Here is a 14220-nt window from a genome sequence, read left to right on the forward strand (position 1 = left end):
CATCAAGATGGTTGAGGATAGGACTCCTGCAGTGTAAAGCATGCTTAATTTTTTATGTTGTGACATAAGTGTCAGAAGTATTAATTCATGGACTGTATTAGACCTTATATTTACACTACGATTTTTCTATGAACAGTTTGCTAAGAAAGTATACCAATGTTTTAAGTTAATGCAGTTGTTTTCTCTTTAGACCATTCGTCAGAAATTCCCTCTCCTTACCACAAGGCGGCTTGGAACAAGGGGCCATTCAAAGTAAGGCACAATTACCTGTGTATCCACTTACAAAATATATTCTAGGAATGACATATATTTCCATGTCTGCATAATATATACTAATTGATGCGTGTGTGTGGGGACTATCCAGCTGGCAAGGAGCAAGTGATAACTTTCATGTACATGATGAAACTGATTTTGAGTTTGAAAACATTACTGCAGGCATAATTTTTAAAATTAAACTGATTAAGCTTCTAAAACGTGTCATATTTATAGAGCAATGCATTTGTTGCAAATATGTGTCCATGTCTTATATATAAGAATGTTAAATAATTAATACATCCTTGTTTCAGTTGCTCATTTTTCTACAAATAATGTGCAATTCAGCTACGATTTTATTTGCCTTTTCTAAACCTATCAATTTTCATTGTGTCCTCTACATAACCATTTGGATTGATTGAAATATACTAGAAAGAAAAATGTTCTTAAACTGAGAAGAAGGTGTGTGTCTGCTCTCAGTTGTGGGTAATTTGTGAGAGCTCTGAAAAGTACATAACCTATAGTGCAGTCACTTAATCGATCATGTATCCGATTAATTTGTGTATTTGATTTGTGGAATGTTAGGCTGCAGGAATACACCACAGATCATTACAGATACCTGTGGTGAAGTTTTTATTAGTTCTGGTTCTGGCGTTATGCTTTTGGCCATGATAAAGTTCTTGTAAAACTGTGATGAACAGTGGTAACAACATATCCCCTTACATACACCCTCTCTCCTGTGTCCTGCTATTACGTCTGCTGAGGAAGGCCTGATGAGTTGTCCCCAGTCTGATTTTGGGTTTTAGTCAGGGAATGCTGCTATGTAAGGAAATGAAAAACTGTGTGGTGTATTGATGTAAGGAATGTACAGAAGTCAACATCATGCTCTAGGGCATTGCTAGTGTCAAGCCATGAGTTAGGTAATTCTAGGAAACTTCTATCCCTGTTTGAGGAATCACAAATACTGGAGTTCTCCATCTTTCTTGAAACCAAGACTAGATCTATGCTTCTTTGGGGTGTTGTGCTTTAAAATGTTATTGCAGTGTTTATCCATATCTGGTTTTAAAAAATATTTAAACATGGATCTGTTCACATAATTATGTTTAAAATGGAACTAGCTAAATAATTTTCTTATTTTAAAGTAACTCTGCAAAAACTTGAGAGTTTTCAATCACAGATCAAATTTAGACCAGATCCTTAGCTGTATATTTCTATTAATTCAAAATACATTTTCCTAAAAAAAAATAATGTTACAAGGAGCAGACTAAGACAGATATTGTGTCCATCTTTCTGTGTTTACAGAGAAATTAAATGTTTATTTACTGTCTATATTTTAGGAGATACATGCCTTTAAATATGTGAGTGTCCCTAGGATTTTTCTCACACTTAAAATTATGAATGTGTGTACATTCTTAATGAACAAGATTCGTGAAACTGCCCTTAACTTACAGAAAAAAGCACAAAGAGTGGATGATTTACTGAAATAAAACTAAAACTCAGAAAATTAACACAGAAACATTTTGCTAATTAAGAAGATCAATAGAAAACGAGAGTACTGGTAGTAATACAGGAAACTCAAACATTCTTTTTCTTTGGGAAAATCTTTATTTAGAACAACTTAGCCTGGAAAGACAAATTTACTCTTGTCTTTCAGTGATCTATAAGAAAACTCGAAAGAAGACTGGAAAGGAAAAAAAATAGCAGACTGTAGTTTTCCTAAGTGCTTTGCAATATATTAGGAATATCTGAAGGATGTGTTTTCTACTTTTATAATTCTGGGGAGTTGTTTCATGTTGTAATGCTTGATTTTCTCCCTGCATTAGAAATACAAGCAATAGCCATTCAATTCCACCTTAGTTTTGCTGAAGAAGGTATTGGAAATGTAATTTGTGAATTTTAAATTTTATTGCAGTATAAACAAAAGTGGGGAAGAATTTCAATTCCAAATTTTTACAAAGACATTTTATTTATTATGTCTCAAGTATTTATTTTAAATAATCATTAATAAAACTAAAGTCCAAAAGAAGTCAAGCCTACATAGAATATTTTTCTTTTTTTTAACAGAGGACAGTTGTTGCATAATTTCTGTCACAGTCTTACGAATTTGTAATCTGTATTTTTTTTTCAGGAGAGAGTAAACAATCTGTGTTGTATAGAGGAAAACTGGAACTAAAGCTCATTTCCCTTCTTGTAGATGACCTGTAGGTGCTGAATAGAGGGGTTTTGAGGAGAGTTACTATTAGAAAGGTTATTTATCAGGAAAGAGAGTGATTTCATATACTGTCTGCTGTGGTGAATTTCAATTGTGGTCACAGGCTTAAGCTAATGTAGACGTGGCTAGCTTTGCAAGTGGACATTGGCTGCTGGCATTGTGCTAAAGGTTTTAGGAGATGTGACGTTCACAAGCCGTGTAGGAATATTTGACAACCTACTAATTCATCAATGCCTTGGTCAAGTCTTAGATTCATAACCCAATGTATTTGGAGAATCACTTTCAAGTTATAATAAGTGAGATAATATAAGGGGAAAAGTCTCCCAGATGCTCAGTATATTTTTAATCTGACATATCAAATCAGCTGATAACAAGATCCAATCAAGATCCAGGCTCACAAAACATACCATGTGTCTGCATAATTTAAAGCACAGTAAGTCAACATCTCTCAACTAAAGGAGTATATTTCAAATATAGATTTTGACATGGGAATCTAGCTACAAAATTAATTGTCTTGGGATGTGTGTCACTATGTTCCCCTTTTCTCTAAAACTTTTAACAGTATTAGCACAGAAGTGCTTCATGGCCAACATTTATTTGGCAGATCCCTTGTCCCTGCTGACCTGGGTAATATTATGTGCCATATTTTCATGTGGATTAACTGTTCTTGAATAATTTCCTTAAAGGGATGAGGTAGCAGCAGGTTTTGTTTGAACATTTGGCATTTATTTCTCCTTTTTTCTCAATCAGTTTTCCTCAGAGACTTTTCCTCTGCATTTCTCATGTCCACTGAGATACATCTACATTTTTCATGGTGTGCAAAAAAGGACTTCATGAAAGGCACAAGTGACAATATCTCTAATACACAGACTGAATACAGTAGCAAGTAGTCATAGAGAAGTGGCAGTATAAATAATAACCTCTGATTATCTATTTATCTCTGATGTTGTGGACCATAGGTAGCAGTTAGTCACACAAACATCATTTACATAAGTATTTCCATTGAATTAATAATCAAATTAATGGACTGTTTGTTAGTTTTGGTAAATGACAAATTACCCACTGCTTTTATGTCAGTGTGGACTCTAAATGTTATAAGCTGTTTCTGTGTGGAGCAAAGCTGGTTTACTGATGCTGGTAAGAGACATTGCTTGCTGGCAATTAAAACCTCTTTTTTAAGGCACGGTAGTGTAGTGATATTGTTTCATTCCAGTTGTTCCTACCATTATTTTGATACAATGTTAGGAGCAGTAACTGCACTAACCATTCCTGACAGTGATGTTTTGTACGGCAGTATTGCCTAGGAGCTAGCTCTGTTTATTGTCTAGGACTCTACTGAGCCAGATGCTGTAAAAGCATGAAAGGAAAAAGACAATTCCTCTCCAGTGGAATAATTCAAAGAAAAGCTACATTGCAGAGAAACGCTAACTCCTCAGGAATAAAGTGACTTCCTGGACGCTGCATGCGTACACAGTTGAGTATCCATAGAGCTTGGCTGTGGTCAGAAGAAAGCAAAGAAAAACGGTTCCCTTTTTCATCAATGCCAACGTGACTGAAATTGTTTTTCTCCCACACCAAGACAAGGCCAAGCTCTTCCTAGCTTTCTCAGGAGCATGAACTGGATTTGAGAAATAGCTCCTCCACCAAGATGTGGGCTACAGTTGCTGCTCTGAGGTGTGAAAGAGATGCAAAAATTTTAGTTCCTCCTCTGATTCCAAGCAGCGTTTGTCATCTCCAGTTCTGGGCAAAAGAGAAAGTTAAAAATTGGTCTAATGAATCCTAGAATTTGAACTGCAGAGTCAGAATGTCTCTCTGTTGGTTTATATACACCAACCCATTTGTTCAAAAGTGTGACTACTAAAACACTCATTTAAATATTTGACCAAGAAGGCACAACACACTGGACACAATTTTGTTCACAAGAGTTTGTTCATCTCACATGCTCATGCTAATCACTACAGATTGCTGAATGTAAGAGTTGTTTTTTTACATCCCTTTTGCGTGGGAAGGGACCTGGCACAATAAATATGGAAAACTGCTCTTAAATTAGTATTTCATAAGCAGCAGTTGTCTGTGCAGCAGGTTCTGAATCCACCTTTTTGCATAGGTAATGCTGAACATCCTGAGGTCACTGCTAGAATTCAGTTACAATCTTCACTGTACCTGCATTACCTGGAGAAGCTATTCAGCAAAATGTACATGCTGCTCAGACCATACACAGAGAAGACTGTTTGAGCTCAAGTTACAATTTAATTTCTTTGTAGACTTTGATCAATGATGAATCTTAGCTTTTATCCATCATGTCTGAAAACTATTATCTTATTTATTAGGAGTAATTTAGTGGGTTAATAAAACTGATATGGCAGCTGGCTCCATGATAACAAGTTATTGCAAGTCCCTGAACAGCTTAAGCCCATCATTTCCTTATCAGCCATCGTTTGTGTCAGTGTATGCTAAAATCACGGCTAGTAGTGGTGAAAGAACATATGTTACAGCAAACCACTGAAATTGAAAGAGTAAAGCAGTTCTGTTAGTTTTTTAAAAGGTTTGTTAAGCAAACTGAGAATAAGTTTTCATTTTCTTAATTATACAATAGAAGTATAACAGAAAATTATATATTTACTGTACATACGTATGAAAATATGCATATGAAAAGACAGAAGGTGAGTACTTGAAGTTCTATGAACTATTTGCTGGGGATTTTGTGTCTTCAGAGTGCACGTCTTCAAGCTTTTGAGAAGTTTCAGTAAAATCCAGTGTTAGGCTTGGTTTATATACAATGCACTGGAACTACAAGCATTACTTTGAGGCAGTTCAGTTAATCCAGCTGCTGTGGTGTTTTCAAGGTAGCTTCAGTAAAACCCAAATGATCTTGTGTATACTCTCCATAACATTCTTAGACAAATTTGCTTTAACACAATCTGCTTTAAAATCTGTTTAGTGGAATTTATAAGACAGGGCCTATCACCTTTGATAGATGAACTCAAGCAAACTTTGCTATGACTAGTAAAGAAATAGCTGCCCCCAGCTTTCTGCTGTCCTGCCCTTTCTCCTGAAGGTCACTTCTTTTGTAGCAAAATCAGTGGAAAGCAGTAAGTACCTACTGCACAGCTTGTTTTCCTAGGACCAACCCACCTTTTTTAGTGTCTTAGGTTAACGTGTTGGGCTCAGCAATGAGCATTAGGCACGTTTCTTTAATTGTGCTCTGTTTGGGTGCGCTAATCTCCAGGAGAGCAGTGATGTGTATGAGAACTGCTTAAGCAGCTAAATAATTCAGCAGTTGGTCAGCCTACAACCTGAGAGAATGAATTAATACTATGTCAGCATTTTTAGTTGTGGGGGCTGAAGGGTGCTCTATGGGATTGTCTAAATATCATTGTGGTAAACCCAGTAGAATAAACCTAGCAGATCAAATCCAGGACCCTTTCAACAAACAAAGTAAAATAAAAGAGAATGCACATTAGGGAAAAGAGACATAACATGTTTCTAGGAGATCTGCTGTTCCAGCTACATTCTTGTAAGAAAGCAAGTATTTTCAATTTAAAGAAAACTATAGACTTGAATTTTGAATCATATCATTGCAAAACTGTTTTCTATGAGATCAGATTTTATTCCATGTCAGTAAAAGGAATTGGTAGGCACTGTCAAGAAAAAATTTTCAGAGACCATTGAAAATCAGTTTGACAGTTTGATTTGCTGGACATGTCACTAATAAACATAAACACTCTTTTTTTTCCACAGATATCACTATTATGGAATTGGCATTAAAGAAAGCAGTGCATATTACCACTCTGTGTATTCTGGAAAAGGCTTAACGAGGTACTGTAATATCACTTCTAAGAATTAGGCAGTGAAGGTCTAACTTTAACTTTCCCTTAGGAGGGTATTTGTAGGATGCTAAATTTTGTTGACACCAGATCTAGTATTGCTGCCTATCTCAATGTCTCGCATTCCTAGATTTAAGTAGCCGTTTGCTCCAAGGAGGATTTTATTTTAAGAGGGTGATCTACTTCTTTTGTTAGTGTCTTCCAGTATGGCCTCACTGCAGTCAGTGTAAAGTTGCATCAATTTATACCAGCAGATGATTTGTTCCAGTTTGTGAGGCAGGAAAACACCGTTTCCAGAACACTTTGTCTCATTTTGTTTGCCTGTGTGTCAGCCTCTGAGTTCTTTCCCCAGGACAGCATCCCATTATGAAACGTCTGGAGAATGGTGTGAAGCTGACACCTGTGGCAAGGGGGGAGGGGTCAGTGGAGATTAATATTTACAGGTCCTTTTTCTGGCTAATATCAGTTTAAACCTAACCCAGGAAGCTCTAATTATATTTATTTAAGGGACAGCTAGCAGGATCAATACGTTACGATAGCTGCCTGTTGGTTTGCCAAAGATTAATAGTTCGTAAAACAAATGTCTCTGTTCACATATGGCTTGAATGACGGCTTTCATTGTCTGTGGCAGTGTACCTGTGTAAGTGGGGACTCTGAGAAAGGAAAGGAATAAATGAGTTTGTAATCACACACAGAAAATTCAACTGGTGGCAGATTTCGGTTATATCCAAAGACACTTTTTCCAAACAATAGGACAAGTGTAAAAATTGAGAGTAATGTTACCAATGATGCTTAAATTGGAGGGATCTCTCCACTGTAGGACTTAAGCTATAGTAGACTGGAATATGTTGTTTTCTTGTCCAGTATGTACCCAGAGGTCCAGAGGTGTTTATGGTACACAGCAAGATGAGGTTCTTTCGTAATACAGAATTACCTTGAACAAATTGGTTATTTAATTGACTAAAATACAGCTATTTTAATTTAAGGGAATATAATCTCTCTTAGTCCTCAGCTTTTTGTCAGGCACTGACTGCCCATTTCATTTAAAGCTCAGTCAGTCCTTGCATAATCTCAAAGCAATGAATGCAAAGAGAGTGGAAGTTCTGCAAAATTCCCCACGGCTGGGTTTCCAACAGTATACACTCACATAAAGATCTCTGAGATTTTCAAGAATACTCCTTAGATTCACTAGATTCACTAGTTAGGAACCTTTTATTTGTGTTAGGACTTGGGCTCTCATGTATGAGATGTTGAATTTTCAGGATCCAGCAGTCAAACTGCCTCCCTAGCTGGTTTAGAACAGAAGCTCAGGTGCTCCTTTTGCACAGTCCAGGCCATCACTATGATTTTATTTTCCTGTGTGAAGAAAGTGATGCAGTAGCCTGGGGTTAAGAACAACCTCTGTGTGAGGAAAGAGTCAGGCAGTGTAGGGATGCAGAATTGATAGTGAATCTCCCAGTTGCTGGCTGCTGCATGTCGTGATCCATCATAAAATTTGTCCTTTGTCTGATATCTGTTCTGGTAGGTGAGCTATAAAAATGGTTGCTGGATCAAGCTTGGGGCAAAAATAAACAGGGAAAATATATGATTGATAATGGTATGAGATCACACCATGCCCATTCACAAATAAGGCACATGGAGGCCTTTACCACAAGGGTTGCATGTTGGATAACAGCTTGGCAAAAGATTAAAAGGGGCAATGGGCCTCAGTTTAGTTGCCTACATACATGCTTCTACTGCCATTTCAGACTTAATTGGCATTCACATATTAATATTTAGGTAACTGAGCTGAGTGCAGTAGTCCTTAAATGCGAGGTTGTAGATGCCTGAATCCTTAAATTCCACTGCAAATTTGACCCCCTGGTTCCCTTAAATATCAAGCATTGCACTGTGAAAGGGGCATTCTTAATGCCAGAATTCCTTACTATCCACAGCACTGTGTGAAGGGTAGCTTTAGCTAGCAATTAAGGCTCTGGAGGAGCAATGCTAGCAGGTGCTGTCTTGTTTTTTTGATGTACATTCTATGTACATTTTACTGCACATGTGGAAATTCACAGTCTGTGACAAATGCATCCAGCTATGAAGCTGCGTGGCTCCACTCTGAGTGATGTCTTCTTTCATACTCATCAACAGCCAGGGGAACTCTGTAGGTAACATATGTTGGATCATCCTGTGATGGAACTGTCAGGTGCCTGTGACTGGCCTGGGCAGGAGGAATTCCACAACCACTCACTCTCTGGTTTTATTTCCTGCCAGCAGAGCATCTCAGCAGCAGGAAATACAATATTGCCACTAATAATTATAAGACTTCATGTTGCCCACAGTATCTTATCAGTTGGCAGCTAGCAGAACAGGAAATAACAATAGCCAAACAACATTTATCATTATACTGATCCATTAGAATCTCTATCATTACACATTCTCTAGTTTAAGAAGTGTGCTTTCTAATTTCTGCACTGAAGAGTTGCCCAGTTGAAGAGTCACTGATAGTTCCGTGACTTCATTGGGCATCTTTCAATTGGACTCTTAATAGGACATGCACTGTACTGCAACACGTTTTTGACAGTAAATTACATTTTTATCTCAGAAAGGCATTTCACCTGCATCAAAATAATACGGTGGTAAAAAAAAAAAAAGGTTGACAATTGCTATGATTTCTTCATTTTCCTGAGAAGTGTGAATTCTAGGTATATTTTTTCTTCTCCGAGTTTACTCAGCTGTATCAAAATTTTAATGTATTTCCTGGTAAAGATCTTATGAACTTGCACCTGTGCTGCCCTTTTGATATTTGTGAAGTTGTAAAGATAAACAAAAAAACCCCTGAAACTGGGTTTTGTACTTTACTGTTGGGTAAATTATCTGAATCTTCATGTTTTGAAAGTCATCAGTAGGTTTCCTGATATCCTCAGGCACTTGCAAACTAATGGAAGAAGTTAAGAAAACAGCATTATTTTTACTATAATGACATTCAGAGAAATGTGATCATTTTTCTAATTGATCTATTTTATATATCTATTTTATATGTATATATGTGTGTATATAGATATACATAAACTACAAACTAAAAAAGTGTTCTCCTTATGAAAAAATAATAAGATGTGTTTATTTTCAAAGGTTCTCTGGAAGCAAGTTAAAGAACGAGGTAAGTCTTTGCTTTCACTTCTGTTATGATCCAAATACTATGTGACCTGTGGTTTTCTTCACATTAATTTCCTTGAAAATTACAGCAATAATTTTCATTAAAGATTAGGTGACATAAGCTCTAAATATTCAAAGGAAAATAAGATTGGAAGGCACTTTCTGGGGTTTCTGTTCCAGTCCAGTTCCCCATAACCACAGAGATTCATAGTAGACTCTCTTAAGCAAATAATCATAGCTTAATTTTTTGCATCTATTACTTTTGCAGGAGGGCTTTTTCAGAATCTCATTTGTCTGATTGGAAGCCAAATGATGCTTTTTTTTAATAAACTGAATTTTATACCTCCTGGTCAGGATTCTTTTTTCTCTGTTGTTTTCCCTTTGTGACATTTTTCTGATACATCTTTTTTGCTGCTTTTGCTTGCTAGATGGAGCAAACAGCAGCTGTTGGTCACTTCTGATCAGCCTTAAAGACTTTCACTGTACTTGTTCCAATTTGAATATCTGTATAGAAAAAAAAAATCATAACATCTTATAAGTGTTCATGATATTGAAAATATCCCTTCCAATGAACCATAGAACTGCATTTGGTTTTTGCTTGTTTGGTTGTGGTTTTTTTCTGCAGAAGTCACCTACATTTTCATTACTGTATACTATGGTATAGTCACTGTCACTCTGGTCGTATACAGAAAATTATGAATTAATGTACATTTAGGGTTTTTTACTAGAAAATTATGAATTAATGTACATTTAGGGTTAAGGATTGTTCCCAGGATTGTTCTTTGACTCTTGAGTTCAACTGGCATAAAAGAGCCCACATCTGTATCATTGAACTCCTGAACCTACAAAACAACACAGGAACATCTCAGCCACATTGCCACAGAGAAAAGTTCCTAGGATGCAGTAAGTGTTGAAGTGTGGCTAGGAAATGTTTAGGAGACTGCTAGTTGGTGTGGGCCAAAGAATGTCAGGGGCTACTCTGAACAATACTGTTCCAGGTTTGCCTGGGAACATTTCCTGGCACCATTTAATTTACTAGACTAAATATACCCTCTGTGATCAACTGATACACAGCAAATCTTTCTCCTTTTTCATTTCCAGATAAGCAGCTCCTGGCTGATAGCAGAAATTCTTACTGGTCCCTGAGAGTGTAGCTTTCCTCTATTGATTTTCATCCCCTTTATTGCCATTATCTCAAAGCCATCCAGGTCTTTCTACATGACCTCTTGGTCTTCTTCTTTATTGATGATTTCATTAGCTCATGTCACCCAATTTAAGCTATGAAATGTTCAATGAGATCAGCCCCAAGACTAATCTCTGAGAATCTTCAGCCCCTTTTCAAGCCAGTGGTTTCCTTGTCAGCACAAATTGTTAGCATTTCAGCTGAAGTCAGTTTCTTAAACATTTTACATTCTTGTACTAATCCCCATTCTCACCAGCATAACTAATCATTTCCCATGGTGACACCACGTCAAGTATTTTATTGAGGTTCAGATAGATTAGATTTGCTGCATTTTCCCTGTTCAGATAATCAGCTATCTAATTAAAAAAAGGTAGTTCTATGCCGTGGCATATACCCAACATATTCAAGGATTCATGAACACTGCTATAGTGTTCATCCTTTCAGAGTTTTGGTCTGAAAGATTTCTGCTTCCCTTGGCATAAATGGATGTGCATTTACTTCCATCTCTGATGTGGCATATTCCCAGTCTGTCTGGGAATTGACAGTCCAAGAACCTGTCCTGTTTCTGCCCCTAAATTAAGTATTTTGGTGCTCCCAGAAAAAGAACCACAGAGAAGCTGGTGAAAATAAGAAAGGGTACAACAGTATGTGGGGGGTTTTTTATTGCCTCTCTCTGTGTTAATCTGAAATTATTCAAGCATGTCTTAAAAGAAAGAAACGGCTTTCATGGCCAAAACTGAATTTTAGCAATCTCAGCATACTTAAAATTTGGCAACATACTTTCTATTCAAGCGAACAGGTGATATATCTTTATTCATTTGCTTGAAAGTACATGCAATGAGGTGTTCCAGAAAGATTTACAATGATTGCATAAGGTGTAATTCTCAGTAGGAACATAAAGACATTGAAAAGATGTTAAAGCACTGATTGTCTAAATATACTGAGTAAATGGCATTTGAATGAACACTTATTGAGTGCCAGGGATACTGTTTACCTCTGGTATGTTTTATCACATTTTCTAGTATTCTCTCTGTAGGGGGAGATATCAGCAAATTCTTTTATCTAAACCAGTTAGTGCACCATTAGAATCTGCATGGTTAATTAGGCAGATAATATTACTGTCATTATCTTAATGTTAAATGGCCATTAGAAACAGATGGCATTAAATTGAAAGGGCAAGTGGCAGTGAGTTAAAATATTAAGTCTAGAACTGAGGCACAATCATGTAAGTCCATTAGCAAGGTAAAGAACATTGCAGATTATCTTCTTTTAAACCTCCCACAACCATCACTGCCTTCTTTTAAATGAACTAATCCCTTTTAATCAGTGCTTTTAATATATTTCCTGGCTAATTGCATAATAAAATCATTGAGATTACACTCCTGTTATTAAAAAGCCCCAAACCTCCTGATACTGATTGGCAATTATAAGACTGCAAAAGTATTGACATAAAGTACTAATGCTTCTAATTTCTGTAATTTGACTCAGAGCTTTGTATGTATTTGAAAAGTAGATAGCACAGGCAAAGTGTGTTAACATAATGTATGCTTTCATTCTTTGCTGTCTGCTTGGCAGATGTATCGCCCTATAAAACTAGGGTTATATATATGGTGTCACTGATATAGTTACAGCTATTGTTTTCTGAATTCAGTATTTGAGAGAATTTTATTTGAAACTGGCTTCTGACTGGTGAGTCACCTTATACAGGAAAATACTCCTTTTTGCAAACTTGCACATTATGATATACTACATTCTGCTTTAGTTTTTAAACATAGGTTAAATTCCAAGCTTGTAGAATTCCATGAAATAATGTGGCTGAAAGGCTGCATGATTCTGAAAACTGTATTTGGTGGTGTTTAGATCTAGGCATGTATTTAATTACTTTCCTGAGCTGGAATCCAGATTTAGATAAACATCAATATTTTGGAAGGATTATCTGAATATGAACATTCTGAAAGACTGAGAGACTCATGAGATAATAGGTAAGTTTATTATGAATTGTTTGTTTCGGTTGAATCTGTATCAGTTATTTAAATGTTCCTGTTTTCAACCTTCCATTTCAGGGTGGTTTCACTCGTAAATATTCTTTGAGTTCCAAAACTGGAACTCTCCTCCCAGAGTTCCCAAGTGCTCAACATCTTTTGCTTCAAGGGTGCATTTCTAAAGACAAGGTAAAATGTGAGCTACTTCTCTTCTGACTTACAGATCAAAAATTACCACAGAATGTTTCTTCATATCTTAGGCTTTGAGGTGTTGACATGAAAGAGCCAGAAACGTCCATAATCAAACAGAGGTGACTGATTTATAGGGGGGCAAACCTTTACTAACACCGATTAACTGGCTTTCCACTGCAAAGGTGGTTGAATTATTTACCTATTAACTGACCTAGTATTTTACAAACTGATGGTATGTAAGACGAGGAGAGCAAAACAAATAACTGAGAGTTGTATTCATTCCCAATGCCTTTGGATTTAAGGTAAATTTGTTCTGATTAGATCAGAACAAATATTTCACAACAAATAATTAGATAAACTTTACTCTCTTTAATTAATTATTTGAAAAGAGACTGTGAAAATCTGATCATAGGGTTGTCTGGGTTTGTTTGTTTTTTTGTAAACTTGTATTCCTCAAATCAATACTCAGTATTGCTCATCCTAAGGGTTCAATCACAGGTATTGCTGGCATGTGTGTTATGTCTCTGTTGTTTTTGGTCACGTTACAAGCTGCTGCATCCCTGAACTGTGCTAGAAACCTTCTGGTACACATTGTGGACTCTCCAGTTTAGCTTCCAGTATGGGTCATGATGGTGGCTGTCTTGAGATGTGCTGCTTTAAAGCTTTTTGGAGCCCTTCCTCTTAAGTTTCTTCTGTGAAAGTAGTGAAGCATAGGATTCCCATTGTGAGGAGCTAAACAAAAGGAGCCGTCTGTAGTACAGAGGTATTAGCTGGAAATCTTAACAGTTCCTAAAGAAGCTCAAGAACTGGTGCACTCAGCAGTGTGCATGACCTGCTGCTATAGTCTCCATCAGTGAAATATCATCTCTCATATATACATCATTCTCATAACTTTAACGTCTGAAGAGCATTTGAGAGGTTCCTTGCAGACCCAACATACCAGTGTAAGAAAACTGAATTTTCCCAGTTCAACAATGACCTAAAAGATGCAACTCATTTCCTCTTCATTCCTGGGTCAGTAGCATGCAATTCCTCTGATGTTGGGAGCAGGTGATGGGAAGGCCCAGCAGGGCTTTACAGGTGACTCTGTCTGGAAACAGACTCATGGATTTGGGAGAAGACTGTGGAAGAGAGATTAATTTCTGTGCATCTCACTCCCTTTCTTTCCTTGCTAGTCTTGCCTCATTCCTTGTTCTTATTTCCTGCTTTCTTTCCTCACTATCTTTCCCCTCCTTCAGCTTATCTGACAAATGGTTATTGAACCTGAGAAATTTAGGTACTCTGTTGAGAGCCCATACATGAAGTTTGACTCCTGCATTAAACTTCTAAAAAATTGTATGCAACTGAAACCTCTAAAGAGTCCATGAGTGTAGCAGTTTGCACTAAAATAGGTTGATAATTTCTGCATTTTATGTTTCTGAAGAAAACTTACCC

The 14220-nt window shown here is 36.8% G+C and overlaps 1 protein-coding gene across 1 annotated transcript in view; it reads left to right on the forward strand.

The window, feature by feature from the left end:
* Positions 1-14220, forward strand: part of RFX6 (regulatory factor X, 6) — a 33612-nt gene that overhangs the window by 4695 nt on the left and 14697 nt on the right. The window contains exons 3-6 of the mRNA XM_010005220.1: positions 191-252; positions 6206-6283; positions 9406-9433; positions 12676-12783. Coding sequence (XP_010003522.1) covers positions 191-252; positions 6206-6283; positions 9406-9433; positions 12676-12783 — 276 coding nt within the window. The remainder of the gene's footprint in view (positions 1-190; positions 253-6205; positions 6284-9405; positions 9434-12675; positions 12784-14220) is intronic.

The sequence above is a fragment of the Chaetura pelagica genome, unplaced genomic scaffold (assembly GCF_000747805.2).
Source record: "Chaetura pelagica isolate M959 unplaced genomic scaffold, ChaPel_1.0 scaffold171, whole genome shotgun sequence".
Classification (NCBI taxonomy): Eukaryota; Metazoa; Chordata; class Aves; order Apodiformes; family Apodidae; genus Chaetura; species Chaetura pelagica.